The sequence below is a fragment of the Accipiter gentilis genome, chromosome 18 (assembly GCF_929443795.1).
Source record: "Accipiter gentilis chromosome 18, bAccGen1.1, whole genome shotgun sequence".
Lineage (NCBI taxonomy): Eukaryota > Metazoa > Chordata > Aves > Accipitriformes > Accipitridae > Astur > Astur gentilis.
In genome coordinates, this window is record NC_064897.1 from 10,731,856 (window position 1) to 10,749,193 (window position 17,338).

At 37.2% G+C, this 17,338-nt stretch overlaps 1 protein-coding gene across 12 annotated transcripts in view; it reads right to left on the reverse strand.

The window, feature by feature from the left end:
• Positions 1-17,338, reverse strand: part of C2CD5 (C2 calcium dependent domain containing 5) — a 70,938-nt gene that overhangs the window by 53,254 nt on the left and 346 nt on the right. For 8 of the 12 annotated variants that reach the window (XM_049822404.1, XM_049822405.1, XM_049822408.1 and 5 more), the window contains exons 2-8: positions 17,209-17,318; positions 12,980-13,066; positions 10,890-11,061; positions 8,587-8,682; positions 7,861-8,016; positions 5,258-5,456; positions 2,510-2,661 (exon numbers count right to left, since the gene is read on the reverse strand). In XM_049822404.1, coding sequence (XP_049678361.1) covers positions 2,510-2,661; positions 5,258-5,456; positions 7,861-8,016; positions 8,587-8,682; positions 10,890-11,061; positions 12,980-13,066; positions 17,209-17,298 — 952 coding nt within the window. In that variant the 5' untranslated portion in view covers positions 17,299-17,318. Of the gene's footprint in view, positions 1-2,509; positions 2,662-3,616; positions 3,742-5,257; positions 5,457-7,860; positions 8,017-8,586; positions 8,683-10,889; positions 11,062-12,979; positions 13,067-17,208; positions 17,319-17,338 lie in introns of those variants that run through there. The other 4 variants (XM_049822414.1, XM_049822411.1, XM_049822410.1 and 1 more) reach the window with 2 other exon arrangements.

Sequence of the window (17,338 nt, forward strand, 5' to 3'; positions counted from 1 at the left end):
GTCATTACTTAGGTACAAAAAGTTATTTTCCAGAGAAGTCATGGATTTGTTTATGATTTTTAGAGTCATGAATCTTGTAGAGTTCCCACAAAGAAAAGGAGTTCCCACCTTCTCAATTTCCTCCAAACATATACTATGTCACATCAAAATGTATTACCTGATTAAAATATGTCATGCTTTTCAGCAGCCTGATATTCTGTTAGTTTGCAGTGGCATAAAATATATCACTATTCACAGAAGTCATCGAACTTCAAACCAAAACAAGCTTTCTCAGCACAGAAAAATTTCCCCTCATATTTAGACCAGGTATAGACCAGAATGGATAACACAATCACAATTGTATTTTATAAAAGACATTAAGGTAATATTCTCCTGGTTTGAAGCTACTGAAAACTAGATGCTTAAGTAGATCCAAGTTTCAGTCTCTGCTATTTAATTATTCAAACTGTGAAATTGTGGTATCTGCACTCTTTTTCCAGGTTAGTCTCCATCTCAAACACACAAACACACTAGCTACCTGACTGAGAAATAGAGGAATATAATGTACTGCAGAAATATCAGAAAATACTTAATTTTTCACATCAGCCAATTGAGTAATGGGTATCTCAAATTTGGTAATGTTTAATGTGTTACTTGTTTGCCTTTTTTTTAAACACTAACATCACCAACTTTCACACCGAAATATTCCAACTTAATAACAGTCTTAGGAAATGAAAACAGAGGTCTAAACATATACAGTGATTGCTGAAAACAACATACTGAATTTAGTACGTTATGGAAGTATCTTCTGCACATCATCAAATTTTTGGTAACAGGTGAAACAAATGACTCGAGATACTGTGCTTTTAAGCTATTAAGATTCAAAATCTAGCCTGTAACACTAAGATACAGAATTTTTAAATGCAACCAGCAAATCCTCTTAAGGCAAGTTTCAGTAGCAGAGTTAAAAGCTGCTAAAAAGACAGTGCTAGTAAGCAAAAGTATGCCCGCTGTCAGCTTTAATACTAAAAAGATAGCTAAAAAATATCTTTATATACTTGAAAAATCCCCCCAAATAAGAGGTACTGATGACCCAATCTGTTTCAGTTCTGAATGAACTAAAGAGAAGGCCCATCCACCTAGGTAACATTGCCAGAGATGATACAAGGTTGCCGCTTTAAAAACTGGACAAATTCACAATGAGCTGCCACCTTCATGAATTCAGAACGTTTACATCTATAAAGATGACCATCCATGTAATATTTAAATCCTTTATTCGGCATGATTCTTACCACGGAAAAACTGATCAAAAGAAACAGGTTTCCAAATATTCAGTAAACCAAATACATTAATTTGTGGTTCTCCTATGTAATAAACAGTTATATTTGTAGGTCCTTTAACCAAGTGACCACCATAGGTTATCCACAAAACAGTTATCATTTGCACAAAAGGACAAAAAAAAAAGCGTGCTTTTGTTTGCTGTTTTTAAAAAAACAGGACAGAGAAGATAGTACTAAAAAAGACAGCTTCCTAATTGGGAACATTTTTTAACAGGTATCTAGGGAATAAACTGGGTAAAATATTTAATATAACTACATTCAAATGCAACATTTAACTTATCTGCTTGGAAAAATTCTTGAAAGGGGTACTATCAAGAAGTAAAGCTGAATCAACTGCTTTAATATGCTTAAAAATTGACTAGATTAGACGGAGACAAGAATGTTCTGAGCTTCAAATACCACAATTTAAAATACCATTTAAAACGCAACTATAAACAATTCTGCAAAATAATTTGCCCTATGGTAGTAAAATTCAAGGCATAGGTCACATAATGGAGAATAAACAAACAATAATTCTTTGAGTTGTGCTGACATTACTACTGACATAATTCTAACCACAGACTAAAAAATGAGGAAGGAAACAAGCTGAAGAAATTATGATAGTCCAATGGAGAAAGAAAAATGCTTTTGAAGATGGCTGGAGTATAACTTAAGTTACTTTCAAAATGTATACCGTGTGTGTAAAGCCATTTTCATATACCAAGGAGAATAAAAAGACAGCAGCTGCTACATTTCTAGTATCGCATTTGCAAAAAGGAATTAAAAATCAGAGAAATGTATACAATATACTTATAGCACAACACATTAGGCTTGATGACTACATAGTTTTAGTAACACTGTCCTTAACATACTGTGGTGAGAAATGTACTCCCATGATTTGTAATATGAAATGGAGGAAATAAGAAAAAGGCAATTACTTAGGACTCCCTTAATGCTCTCAGATGTTTTATTTCAACTTGAATACAGTTGTGTTACAAATGTCATTTTAATGTTATCCAGAATAGTGGAAATATAGGCAGGATTTAAATTTTCACCCTACAGAAACCCTTTCAAGCTTGAGGGGTGCTATCGAAAGTCTCCAATTTCCACATCATTTTGATAACTTAAATGCCAAAAAGCAAAAAGGGGTTGAATGAAAATATAAAAAGAGAAATACAAATTAAAACAAAAAGTGGGTGGAAGCGCCTTACCAGTTTTGGGTGTCAAACTCAAATCTGTGTCAGAAGAAGAGGACTGTCGACTGTAGGACTTGGAAGGTGAAAAGGAATAGGTTTGGTTTTTCAGAGGGGTGGAGGGTCCTGATGAATGAGTATTGGGATTGGGATCTTCATTGAAGGGAATCCTGCCAGAAGAAGGTGGAAACATATTCAGTAATCCTGTGCCAAAGGACCTGGCTGACAGCAGCATGATCCAAACACCAGGATGGGATTGGGGCAGGGCCAGCAGCTATTCCTTAGGTGCGAGACTGGGGATGAGGCCAGAGGCAAAGAAATGCTGTTTTACCCATTCAGCATTCTACAGATAGATGCTGATAATCTACAACAAAACAATTAAGCCAAATGAAAGGCATGAGATGTGACAAAAAAATTATATATATGCAAAAGAAAAACTGAGAACAGTTTATGGCTTAAAAATCTGGTCAAATACACAATGCTTTGAGTTAGTTTAATAAAGAAAAAATGATTTCAAATTATATTTGTGTTTATACATATTCATACATCTATGTATACACACACATATGCATTTTAAGGGGAAAAAAAAAAAAATGTTTCCTTATCCTATAGCATCAGCAGCATGCCACAGCTAAAAACAGAGCAAAGAGGAGAATCTTTATGGGAACAACTATATTGACAAACAGTTCACTTATGCACAGATTGACTTACCTGCTCTCTAAAACCATCTCTTCCACAAATGGCACATACCCTTCCTAGAACCATTTTAAAACCTGAATACCATATCTGAATTATGCTTGAAAGCAATTATGAACTCCAATCAAAACATGTGTGTTCCCACATCAACTTATTTTTACTTAATTTCTTAGGAAGTAAGCATGTTAAAAAGAAATGAAGAGTGTGGCTTTGTGGAAGAGACTCCAATGCATTTTCAAGAAACTATTGCCTTTGTTTCAGCAGCTGCACACAGAGTAGTTCTTCACTGACAATAGAAGGTGTCTCCATGAGAAAATGAGGGAGAAAAGATGGGTGGTACCTGCCTACACTGCCTGCCTGCCTGCACTTTGCGACCACTGTGCCTGTGGCCTGCCTCTCCCCAGCTCTTGAGTCTGAGCAGTCTCGTACCAGTGTAGATGAGAGTGGGAACAGACACAGAGAAGTTCTGAGTAAGTCGTGAGCCAGTAGCAGTGTGAATTGGGCTGTTGTGAGTCGAGCGGCATCCATGGCTTGGCGGATGAACCAGCGGAGACCTGAGAGAATTTGCAGCCAAGGTGGAAGAAAAGAAAACAATACATACAAACAGGTTGCAAAGTTATGTTATAAATGATTTCAGGGAAGTTTAGCTAGAGGAGATCTCTTACTTTAAGCAGACTCTAAGAATTTAAATTCCTAGCATGCAAGAGTCCAGATGAAATAAAAAGAGAGAAAGGAACAGCTTAAGCACTAGCTTGTGAATGCATAATTGATTCTTTGGCAACAGGGCATCAAGTTAGTAAAGCCAAGAATAAGAAGTATTAGTTGGTTTTGCTGGCTTTGAGAAACATTCTGGTTTTTTGGACTGAGGGACAATGATTCTGACAATAACCACCACCAAGCTGAATGTGGATTATTTGCGGGGTGGAATTTCCACATTTTGCTCCAGGGTGAAAGCTACTGATTTATTTATGAATGCTTCTTAAGTTGGTAGTTACCATGTCTACCCCCTTTTTTTTTTTTTTTTTTTTTTTAAATCACCACTGTTATTTTATGCTGCATTGTATCCAGAAGCTCTTTTGATGGCAAATTTTTAAAATTAAGACAAGTTAAACAAGCTAAGATTTGAAATAGAAACCAGTAATTTTGAGAAGTCAGAGCACACCGATGCCTGCACAACAAAAATGCCTAACTGCTATTGTAATGACACAACAGTTCAAGTTAATGAAAATGGTTAATTCAATTAATGCATCTGGAAACACAGCACAAGTAGTAAACCTTTTGCTGCCATTTTTTCCTTCCAGAAATTGGATAGCTCTACCAAACAGAAAGTAACTAACTTACCCAAGCAACAAAGTAGTAACAATTTGAAGAAGACGGTAAGTATTTTTCTCTTAATTTGTATGCACATTAAAAAATTCTATTCAAACTGTGTTTGGTGCTGCAGTAGATATAACAAAGATCAAGAAATTCTACCTCCCATCATAAAAAGTCTTCTCTGCAAGTACACTGTTTAACTCCACCTATTTTGCAATAGCCCTACTTGTTTTGCAACAGTAAAAAGCAAAGCACACAAGAGAAGACGAGACTACTTCAGGGTCATTCTCTAAATCACTGACACAACTGTCTGAATTCAAAATTTATCTTTTCTTACATGCTCAGCATAAATGCTCCAACCTGATTGTACTGAACTTGGAAAATCTTGAACAGAAGATATATCATATGAAACCCTCACAAAAATGTTTACTGTACAAACACAGAGTCAAAGAATTAATTATTAGTTAGGAAATTGGTGGATCACGACCCAAGGATACATAATACCGTTGCTATGTAAATTCAAAAAAGTCATATTAAGTAAGGATTACCACTTCAACTTCTAAAGAAATAACATAAGTAATCCAACCTAAAACACTTCAAAATTGTGGAATATCAACTGAGTTGCAGACAAATAAAACTACGAAAGAAAAACAAATTCTGGGGAAAAAAAGAAATCACACCAGTTATGTAAAACTGAATGAGTATGAAAAGGAGAGATGAAACTTGTTTCCCTACAAACTATTAATTCATACTTACTCCTTCATTTCTTTGGATGGGGAGTTACATGCAGGTAAAAATGCTGATGTGTTACTTAATTTATCCAATGTGCAGGCTGTTCCTATGGCTCGCACTACTAGTCCAGACTCTCCCTCCAAATCAAAACACTGCAAATAACCAACAACAGCATTTCCTCTCATTTCAAGCACCTTCAAGCCAATCTTCCTTTGCAATTCACCTACAAAACAAAAGGTAAAAAGCTCATAATTGCAGTGAACTTTCCCTATTCTCTTTTGTGGTCTTTGGCCTCTGCTTTTGTGCCAACCCAGTCAGTTAAAACAGGTAATAGATCCAAGCTTACATAATTATGCCAAGCAGTTGGTCACAATCTCTGCCTCCCATAACATGTGATATTCACGATTCGCACAGCTTTTTTCCTTTTTTCTCCAAATCTATTCTGATTTCCAAAACAACAGGTTATTTCAGAAATATTTTTCTTTTTATTTTCATTGTTTTTCCCTTTTTTACTTATCTAGAGAAAGAGATGATCAAGATGTGTGCTGAAACGCACAAGTTTCTAAGCAGTCCTTGATACAGTTCACAACTATGCAACATCTTTGAAATCCATATGGATAGGCATCTACAATTTTTTATTTACACTTATTTAAGCATATTTCAACCTAATTCATACTCTTTGCTCTTTTTAAATTAATAGTGTTTAATATGGCAGCCTCATCTACAAAACGTAATGCCAAACAAACAAAATAGAATACCAAATACGGCGCTCTCACTGCAAACAAAAAACTGCAATTTCTCCTCTATTAGCTGCACACAAGGACTGAAAAGCTGTAACTATAAGACAACGATCTGCCATAGATGCTTACTTAGCAGGATGTTGTTTTTTTTTAAAAAAAAAAAGTTACTTGATCTATGTAGCTAGATTTCTTGGTAATACTAGGTGGAAAATATAATCTCTCTTCTGATGAAAATGAAAGATGTCCAAAATCCTGTTAACAAGCTGAAAAAGCTTCACTGTCACAGAGGGTAACCTAACAGTCACAATGTCAATGATGTTAAGAAATCCAAGTGGAATGAAGCGATCACTACTGCTTTCTAGAAGCTTGGATTTAAAATTACCAGAATAGGTTCCTATTGTAAACTTCTTAACAGAGTCTGAAATTATGCCTGTACTGGTCTTGAAAGATCTCCAAGATTGAGGTAGAGTATGAAAGTTTCCAGCTGAGTGAAAACTGCTATGGATTCCATTCAAGCCAAGGTGAGACTGAATTCTTTTTTACATACTCAACACATAATATGACAGAGGTCTATGAAACAGTCTGGGTCATTCTCAGAAATTACAGATTTCTTCAGGATTCTGTAGGTGTGGCCAGCAGTAACAATGATTGCAATGTGAAGCATTATATTACGTGACAAAAAACAGTACTGCTATGAGGTCTTCTGGGTGTTTTCCTCTTAACCACTGCCATGAATAAAAATATTAATAAAATCTAGCAGAATACTTCCACATGTGCTACTTTATCCACTTGCACTACTTATGCAAGGCAAGAGATATGCAACTGATATACTAGGGGAGCTATATTAAAAACCTCATAAAAAGTGAATTCATGTCAGTTATGACTATTGTTTTTTCACATTTTTCCTCGAAACGTGCTGGCTTTCCTAATGAAGATACTGAGTAACATCTCCATGATCTCTTGCCCCACTTACTAAAGATCTCCATACATGCTTGCAAAACCCTACTCGCTTTGTCTTTTAGTATCTTCCTTAAAACACAGCTATAGCTACAAGAAATCTAACAACATTAAGAGCCCATTAGAGAACTGAAACCACTGCCTATCATTCTAGTGGCTGTTTTTCATCATTTCTTTGTATTCCTTACACCTTCAATATTGTCCACCTCTATCTATTAATTGCCTCTTGTCTTCATGTGCAAGTACTCTACAGTAGGGATGTTTTGTTCCGTTCTATTGGCACTGAAACAGGAAGATCTTGGCTCACAACTGCTGTTCATAAGCATCAGTAATACACACACATTAAAAAAAAAAACAACTGTGAAGATATCAACTGACTCTAACCACTGGTCTCTCCAGGAACTGCAGGTATGTCCTGCAGAAACAATGCAAGGCAATACAGAAGTATGCTTGAGAAACAATGAACCTATCTTGACTTTGAAAAGATGGGATGAGTATGATAAGTATTAATACACACAGTATCTGAGATTGAAGTATATGAACAAATATACACAAAGTAGTTCAAAGACAGTGGAGTAGTTTGTTATTTTAATTGTTTGAGTCAAAATTCTAGTAATACTCCTCATATGGGTTAAGAACATCTTCAAGGAAGTTCCACAGGTTTCTCTGACCTTCCTAAAAACAACCAACAAATTAGACAGCCGCATGGCATCATCAAGAAGGAGAAAAAAGAAAAAAAAAAAAGTCAGCCATACTGGCCATCAGTTAGGACAATAGAACCTTTGGAAACAGAAGACACTGTGAACTGAAAAAATAAACATAATTAATACAAAAAAAATCAGATACAATATTGACTTAAGCAAGTCACGTATTTAGATGGTGAATATTTTTAAAGGCAGCAATCACCACTACAGCCTACATGCTAAATACCTGACATGAGTGAAATAAGTCTTTGTCTAGCCTCATTCGATGCCCTTGGTGTACGAATTCGGTCTATCCACTGGTATTCCGGGTCTTCATTAACTACAAGTTCTTCCACAAATCCATGAATTATTACTGCTCTGTAACACTTCGGAATAGATGTAGCTGTTAAAAAAAAAATTAAAAAAAAAAATATATATATATGAAAGATGTGAGGCATGAGTCTGAGCCAAGAATTCCAAGAAAAACAAAATTACACATAAGAAGTGATGTGAATGATTGCAAAAAGTAATCCACAAGATTTTCTATTAAAACATGGACATACCAAAGCAGTTTTGTTCTGGGAGACCCAGGAACACTGATAAGGTAACTGTCCAGTGCATCAGTTACAACAGGTACCATTGAAACCTTTTCACTTTGTGCCTCTAACAGGATATGCACACAAAAATAACATAATGTGCGAATGCACATGCACTGAAATGCAACTTAAAAAAGATAACAGGGGAAAAAAAAATCAGTTATTTACATTGTCTTGAAATATGAACACTAAAAATTCATTTTAAAAAAGCAAAAAAACCAAAACAATTTTCTGCATTTGCTACTGGCTTCAATATAATCTCCACTGGGCTTATGCAATGAGCTGGTGAAAGAAGGGAAACTGACAGAACAGGTGAAGAAAGAAAAGAAGGGGGGAAAAAGGTTTTCTGTTCAAATAAACTTTTTTCCTCTACTTACTGCAAAAAAACTTGACTCCACAGGATGACTGCCTAAATCTGTTTAAATCATTGAAGAGATCTACTTTCACCACCACATTTATCTCTCCACGTATACCTATCAACAAAAGAACATGAAAAATGAAAAGCTGTGTCTGAAATTAATACGATACTAGCCCTATTAATTACTCCCTATTATTAGTAATTAATACACTTTCTATTACCAATGAGTTAGTTTTTCTGCAAAGAATGTACTGTAACCCTGCTAGAACCGCTCGGTTCAACTGGCAGTTCACATGTCAATTCTAGCCTGGGCCAGAGGAGCAGGAAGAGATTTCCTTGCCTCTTAGGTCTGCTGCAGAGACATCTCAGAGGAAGTTTCTAGTTCTGCCAAGCCTTTGAGGCTGAAGTTATGCAAGCAACAGTCCTCAAGTACCTGCTGCAACAAAGAGGACTTTTAGAAGAAAGATGGGATGGGGAAAACAGAAGCCATCAGCCTCCTGATACGACAGTAGCCGCCGCTGCTGCAGTGTGCAAGTGCTCTCTGCTCCTTCGCCCTGGACCATCAACGTATGAAGGGTATAAAATCAGTATCTAAGCACCATGACTGTCCCAAGATATCCTTAACACAAAAGGTTGGCAGTACTAACTTTGAGTATAAATGCCTTGAAACTATGGTCCTGCCCACATGAAAAAGCTCTGACCAACATCAAAAAGCTCTAAATTTTCTCCTTGAAATGGTTTCAAAAATCACAGTAAAGCCACTCTCTGAAGTTTAAACCAATGAGAAAATTTATGGTTCTTTCTAGAACCACAAAGTGGCACAGTAAATGTTTGTAAAACATTTGACTATGAGAATAAATATATAAAAAATAAGGTATTACAGACTCTTTGGAAAAAGCTTAATTTTTGGCCACAATTAAATAACAGACTATTTCCTCAACATACAGCCATTCTTTTTTTCCACTCACCTATTCTGAACTTTTTCTTCTTTTTGCCCACCCAACAACAGAATCATTTCACATATTATAGGTTCTGACACATTGAGGACTAAACTTCTTGATGAGTCTGATCTCTAGTGTCTTCAGAAGCCTTTATTACGTAAGTATATGACACTCAAACGCATTAGATTTGTAGATTTACTCCGACATTATTGCATTAAAGTCACCTAGATCTATCTTCCAAGATGCCAACAGAAAGAAGTCTTCAGTTACTATAACAGGAAGTGCCTCAGGTTCATATTACTTTTTTAAGGAAGCATCAATTACTGTTTGCCAAGGACGAAGATAATTAGCATCTACTGCTATGAGCATGAAAATGTAAGAATTCTGATTTTACTTAACAGGAAAAAGTTGTGAAATAGTAACATATCTAGAAAAATATATAGAAATCTAATTCTCTCTGACATACAAGTTGTACACATCCTGAGACAACTGTTCACCTAATTTAACTTCAAAATAAAATGTACAATAGGAAAATGTGAATAGAACAAAAGGATAAGTAACAGAAATACATGCAATATTTTTTTAAAAAAACACTCTTCAATAAACCTGTTTTAAATATAAAAAAATACTTTGCATCAGTTACAATGATCATCTACTAAATACCACGATTTCCCAACAATGATTTATAATTAGCTTTTAACATAGTTACGTCATTTAATTCACACTGGATAATGAACAAGGGTGGTAATGACAACTGCACAGATGCTCTGCAATAAGGTATTCAAGTAGAAAGCTAATTGCTGTAAACGACCTTGACTTTCTGGGACAAAAGCTATGTTGCATTAAAATCAAAGGCAAAAATGTCATTAACCTCATTTTCTCATACCTTCAAGATATTCTGATGAAATGTACCTAGCACTGAGAATACTTTCTGCAGGGAAAAGGAATTTCATCCTGTACTTTATGTTGAAGATCTGTCACATCCTGTCCCTCCAACTCAAGTGAAGTTTATCCAACATCCCAGGAAGGCACACCCCAAGCGACTTCGGCAAAAGTATATTATTTTAGTAAACACGTGGTAAAAGTATGTTTGTGTCTTTTTTTTAATCTGAATTTTGCAGGAACTATTTTAAATACCCTGTGAAGGTTTTTTTTTCCACTTGTCACAAGATCTATGGAAGGCATTCTGCCAAGCACTAGTCTGAACTAATAAGCCAAAAATTTTCTCATGCCAGAAACAAGGAAAAAAACACCAGAAAAGTAGCTTTCCAGCTCCCAAGGCTAAAATTATTATAAAATTCTTAAGACAGAGAACAGAAATTAAGCTTTTAAGAAGCAGACTACATCTCAAACAACATTGTTTTACATTAGCAAGTCTTACCATGAATAGTATCATAAATTGGGAACCATCCTGAAATAACTGTAGCTGCTTCACTATAGAGCAAAGGATCAATATCTATGTACACTTTGCCAATGGCATCGTTAGCACTGTAGGTATCATGATCAAGAACTGTGATCTGGAGAGGCTCATCTTGTAGCTCCTCATCATCCACCTAGAAACAAATATTAAAATGGAATCTGAGTATTTTAAAAAAATGTTATCTGAGTATTTTAAAAAAATGTTAGGAAACACTGCTGAAAAACAAGTGCAAAAAAGAGGAGAGTTAGTTATGTACAGTGACCTGACACAGATAAATCTGTAAGTTCAATTTCCTGCATCTAAGCAATGCATTCAATTATTTTGATTTTCCCTTTCACAGACTGGTGAGATCCTGGAACCAGCGTTATCACTGGGAGAACAACAAAAGAGTGAGATTACAGTGATTACACGTGATTTAAGTCACATTCCCTAGATTGTCTACCCATCTCCAGAATACACATTTTCATAAAAAAAAATAAATTAAGATAAAGCATCTCAGAGTACTATTATACTCCTATAAGAGTTATAAAGTTATGACAATTGGCGCTCTCACCCTTCCAAACTGGTCAGTGGCTTAAAAGAAGACAAGACATTTCATACAACCCACTCTAAAAATTCACTATTTCAGACATGCACTTTTCCAAATAAATGCAATAATCCATCTACGGATACCTCACCTATTTTTTAGGACAAACAAAGACAGACATCCTACAACTTTTTGTGTTGAACATCACAAACCAAGAATCAGGTTTGCTAAATGCAATGGGATGACTCACGTGTTTGCAGAATTATAACATCTAATCTTGCAAAAAGATCAAACTACACACACACGCACACACTTACAACGTCTTAAGCAGTTAAGCGTTTTTCCACTCTTTGAAATGTGGAATTCTTCCCCCCTCCCCGCCTCCACCAATGATGCTGTTTGGCTCTTTTCTTTCCCAAATCCATTTTTCCATGCAAAAAGATAATTTTGAGATTTCTGTTACTGTCAAAAAAACCTTTCTGTATGAACAGAGTTAACCTTCCACACAGATCAGCTCTTTCCCCTCCCCCCAAAAATGACCCTAGGAACTGAAAGATAAAAAAACAAACTGATTGAATTTCAACACCACAGTACTACTTTCTTAATCAACATGGATTGCTCATTAAGAGATGCTCTTAATCAAGCTTTCCTTGTTGAATAATAATCTGCCCAACCTTACTATTTTATATTTGCTTTAAAATAGTTCTAACACTACCAGCTATTACATCACTCATGACACATACATATATTTACAAGCATGTTTATACTGTGATATTATCTTAGAACACTATAAATGAACCAGTACTATATATTCAAATGTTTTAACAATTAATTTATTCTAAATACTATTACAGTATTATTTTTTAAGCTAATAAAAAAATGCAGTAACAAAAAATAAGAATATGTAAAAACTTGTTCATGGCATAATGTCAAGACATCAGCAAATTAGATGCAGGAAAGCACAAGCAATTACAGGAAAAAGCTGAGTCTCCTCATTATTACATAAGGAAATGGGAAAAGAAAGTGTCCGATAAATGTTGTCCAAGCTCATTATTTTGTAATTTTCTCATAGGAATTCTCCATTTTCTTCTTTGTCAAGTGCATTATTTTTGCAACCCAAAGTAACATTTCAAATACCAATTAACTTTCCTTACTCATAATTACCCCTTTAAAAAAACAGAACTGCACCCTTAACTGACATCTGAAAGCCTAATCCATAATGCTGTTCTCGCCCCCACTTTCACCTCTGTCTTGTCTTTCTTAGTATTACTCAGAATAACATTTGAGCTGAATCCAATCTGGCAAGATTTTATCTTTTCAAACAGTCCCAAAAAGCCAATGAAACACCTTTAGCAAACAAGGACTAACTGTAGATAGGTTTGCTGAAAAGGCTTCACATGTATTTAAACAGAACTACAATTCACTCCTCAAAACTCATTTTCTGCCTTAAATGAAATTATTTCATCAAGGGTATCTAAACCAGAGTGTCTACATAGATATAGGCAAACTCTTAAAAAATACTTACTTCAAACTTGAACCACTCAGAATTCCACTGAGGATTAAGTGATTTGGGATACACATCTGTCTTAAATGTTGTATTTCCAAATTTTACCTAAAAATACAAGCATTCGATTATTAATAATAAATAAATTTAGAAACTCTCATTAAATCTACACATGCAAATAAATTCAAATACAGATTTCAATAATATCAACAAATCCTCCTCTTTTCAGTGAGAGTGAGTTTTTTAATCAATTCATATATATCAGTAAGTAACCTTCCATGTATCAACAACACTTCCAATAAATCTCCCTCTCCTACTGTTAAAATTGTTTCTTTTCCTCCTCAATCACTTGAGAGGTAAAAATATCACTTATATTGGCTATTCAAAGTCACTTGGCATACTCTCTTTGCCTTCTGCTTAGAAGTACTGTAAGCAAAAGTATTCCATCTAAATATTTAGTTTATGTCCTATTACTATTCTTTCTAGGGTTTCTAAATCAGCTTTATTGACAATTTATTAAAGAAATAAAGAAATAAATGGTAACAATGGTAAATTTATTTCTTCAGTTTAAGAAATCTCCCCAGATACACACCAGAAAATAACCGAAACCATCTCCATTAACTGCAATGTTGGTGTGCTGGACACATATCCGTAAGTTCAGAGCAGCAAGGAGGAAGCACCTTATCAGTTTCTATTTTTTTTTCTTAAAATATAGGAAATTCCAGGAAGCATATAGGCAAAAAAGTTAGAGGGACTACATATCTATATACATGGCTCTGTATTTATCCCTGTAACCTCCAGTTACTGAAGACTAAATATTCTCCATACTTCTATTAATGCACCTTCAATCACATAATAGCCTATTTCAGGAATCTCCATTTGGTCTCCACAGGAGTCTGTTTCAGGATGACCCCATTTGGTGGTGGGGTTTTGGTTGGTTGGTTGGGTTTGGGGGGGGGGGGGGGGGGGTTTGGTTTGGGGTTTGTTTGTTTGTTTGTTTTAAGTGAAACTGAATTTCTGTAATGCTGCATACATCAAGAAACCATGCTGTACAATGCAAGAGCCTTTATTTCGCTGCAGCTTTCATTCCAAACCATCTACCAATGCTTGTAGTTCTCTGAATGTTGCCTCTCAAAGTAATTAGTACTTCAACTCATATCAAGTATCTTACGAATACCCAAAGTTATGGTTTTTAATTCATTCAAGATTCTTAAGAAAATAATGAGTGTGCTGATATAAAAAAATGCTGCAGTTAAATACAGTTGTGGATTTTGAATGCCATTTTATTTTTAAAAGTCTAAATTGGATTTGGGAGACTAACTTTAGGCTTAGCTTTAGAAAACTGTATAGCATTTTTTTTAAAGACTTTTGCTCAATAAAGTATTAAATAAACACTTTGCACGTTTCAGTAATATGGTGATCATTCTGCATAGGTGCACACCCCAACTCTAAAGAGATTCTATGTTTGCTTAAGTACACCCAGGTAATTTAAAAAGCCTAAAGCACTGCAGAACTGGAGTTCACAGTGAGCTCTGCATATATAACCGTACGTATCTCAGTCAACAGAACTCTGTACAGCATTTGTGACCAAAGAAACAAAAAAACGGTGGGGCTCCCTATCTTATTCAATGAACTGTAATGCTTTTCAAAAAGAAGTTGCTTTACAGTTAAAAGCCAGAGTGGTATGAAAATTCAGGACTAAGCAACCTCAGCGTAAAAAAATCATCTAGCTATCAAAAGGTGGAAGCAACCTATGTGCATACAGAAAATTAACAGCACTGCTACTTCGAAGGTGTATTCATCTCACAAAACAGTATAATAAAGTGATACTGACACTAGTTTCAAGTGAGCTACCTTATACACCAGAAGCTGCCAAACACAACACACCCCAGAGCTCCACCCAACCTATTTTTACATGTTATCTAGGGAGTAAATTAGTTCCCTTGGAGCCCCAGGCAGCTATAACTGAACTTCTCCAGTAGTCAAACTAGTTCCTTAAAGCTAGTAGAGATAACCAAGCACTACACTGTTGTCTGCTGTACAAATTCAGAAGTACAATTACAGAAGAAATTGTGCTAATTTGCTCCAGATCACATATGCTGGCAAAATCCGAGTTATGCATAACCTGAGCCAAGTAAGAGCTCTAAAGTCTTTTCTCATTTTCTTTTCTAATTCCAGATTTATATTAGAAAATTTAAAGGAAATGAAAGACTAGTGAATCAACTAGTATCTTAACATTACTTCAGCCTTTCCTTTTTAAGTGAAAATGTTTTGTAAAGGTTTTCAGCAACCTTGCACGGAAAAATAAAAACATAAGTCTCACCTGCTGCTTTGCCTACTCCACATACGGAAAGAGTAGTTCCCACAGTCTTTCTAAGCAACAGTCCTAAAACCAAGGCCCCATCTACATATTTCTTCAGCCTTATTTGTGCTAAGACTGCACATTAACCCAACTAAGCAAATTGATCTTTCTGAATGGCTCTGACAAATTTTATTTTCCTTTCTTGCTAAGCTAGTCTTTAACCAGATGAATTTCCAAATCTATTTTGCTACACAGCTACTCAGACAGTGGGCTTGGCACAGATGGAGCTGGGTTGGGAACGAGTGACCAACAGTAGAAGAGAGCTGTTTCTCCTCAAGGCAGCATAAAAACAGGCCAAATGAAACTCATTAGAGAACTGTATTTGCTACTCCTGTTTTCCCTGTCTCCTAGTAGCACACATCAAGTTGCTGTAGGCTGCCTATTAATCAAATTTAAAATTACAAGAGAAATGTTTGTAAATTAAAAACTGCCTGATGAAACGTCTGAAACCATACACTGAAATGTTAAGCTAAATGACTGTCATTCATCTAATAAAACAGAACTGTGTACTATTTCAGCTGCGTTGAAAAGCACACGAGAAATACATTTTCACTTTATTACCAATTTACTGTGCCACTAAGCGATGCACTTAGTGTCTAATGTCAATCAAATTTTCAAGCACCCAACCAAACTAGGACTTATATACCCAAAATCTATTTTGATCTTATCAGACTTTTCAATTTATACAGTTCTAGAAAGACATTCTGTCTTCCTACCTCAATTCCAGTATGGCGCCAACCTCAATTACTTTTTGTGGTACAAGCATGCATTTAGATAGCATTCCATTTTTAAACATCTCTTTTTCTGAGAGTATGATTTCTGAATCTATGGAATGTTACTGAAACGTTCTAAGTTATTCATATTGGAAGTAATGAATCATAAAACAGAAGGATGGCGTCAATTTGTTCTACAATCCCTTCCCTGTAGGGAAACACCCTACATATTGCCTGTTAACTGTATGATCGTAAAGAAGGTTGAGGTTAGCTACTTTTGGTGCAATAAAGTGATTTAAACATGTAAACCATATTTAATATTTGTCCAGTAAAAATACTCTTCAAAAATATTTTAGCGTTTCAAGTACTTTTAAACAGTAGGAATATCGGCCTTAAAAGTAAAGCCTGCACAACCGCTCTGCACTTCACATATGCGGAGACACCAATGACTCAAACGCTCTTTTACTACTTCGCCATCCTGCTTACAACACGTCTGTCGAACCCCGACATGGATTCCATTTGGCTGCCGTACCAACAAGAGCCATTCAGCAACAACCCTCAGCCGAGAGAGGCTGGAAAGGAGCAGAGCGCTTCCGAAACGCCACTCAAATTCTGCGCAGCTGTCCGCTAAAAATGACACCCAGGGCTAAACCAGAAGCCCCTTCAGAAACACCCCCGCGGACACGGGCACGGTCTCGGGGCGCTCCCTGCCATTTCCGCAGCCCCCCCCGGCGGGCCGTGCTGGCCCACCCGGGCCCCGGCCGGGGCTGGCTCACCCTCCCCACGCGGGGCGGGGGGGGGGGGGGGGGGGGGGCTGCAACCCACGCAGCACCTCTCCGGCCGGGCCCGGAGACACGAAACGCGTCTCGGGGCGGGGCTGCTGAGGCGGGCCGCGGCCGGCAGCGTCCCGGACAGCGCTCCGCGGCAGCCTACGTGACCGCGGCGGCACTTGTCACCGCAGGGCGGGCGGACAGCGCGGGGCCGGGCCGGGCCGTCCCGGGCGGCGGCGGTAGGCGCTCCCTCAACCCACCCACCCCCCCGCCCGTGGCCGCCGCGGCGGGGCCCGGCAGGTGCCCGAGGCGCGCGGGCCCGGCGGCAGGTGCGCGGGCCCGAGGCGCGAGCCGCCCTCCTCCTCCCGCCGCCCCGGGGCACGGCGCCCCTCCCCTCCCGCAAACCTCCACAAAGGCGTCGGTCAGGTCACTGGCGCGGTCCATCACCGGCAAATGGCGCCCTGCCACGATTTTGACCTTCAGCTTCCCCGGCATCTTCCTCCGCCTCCCCCCGGCTGCAGGGAGAAAACAACAG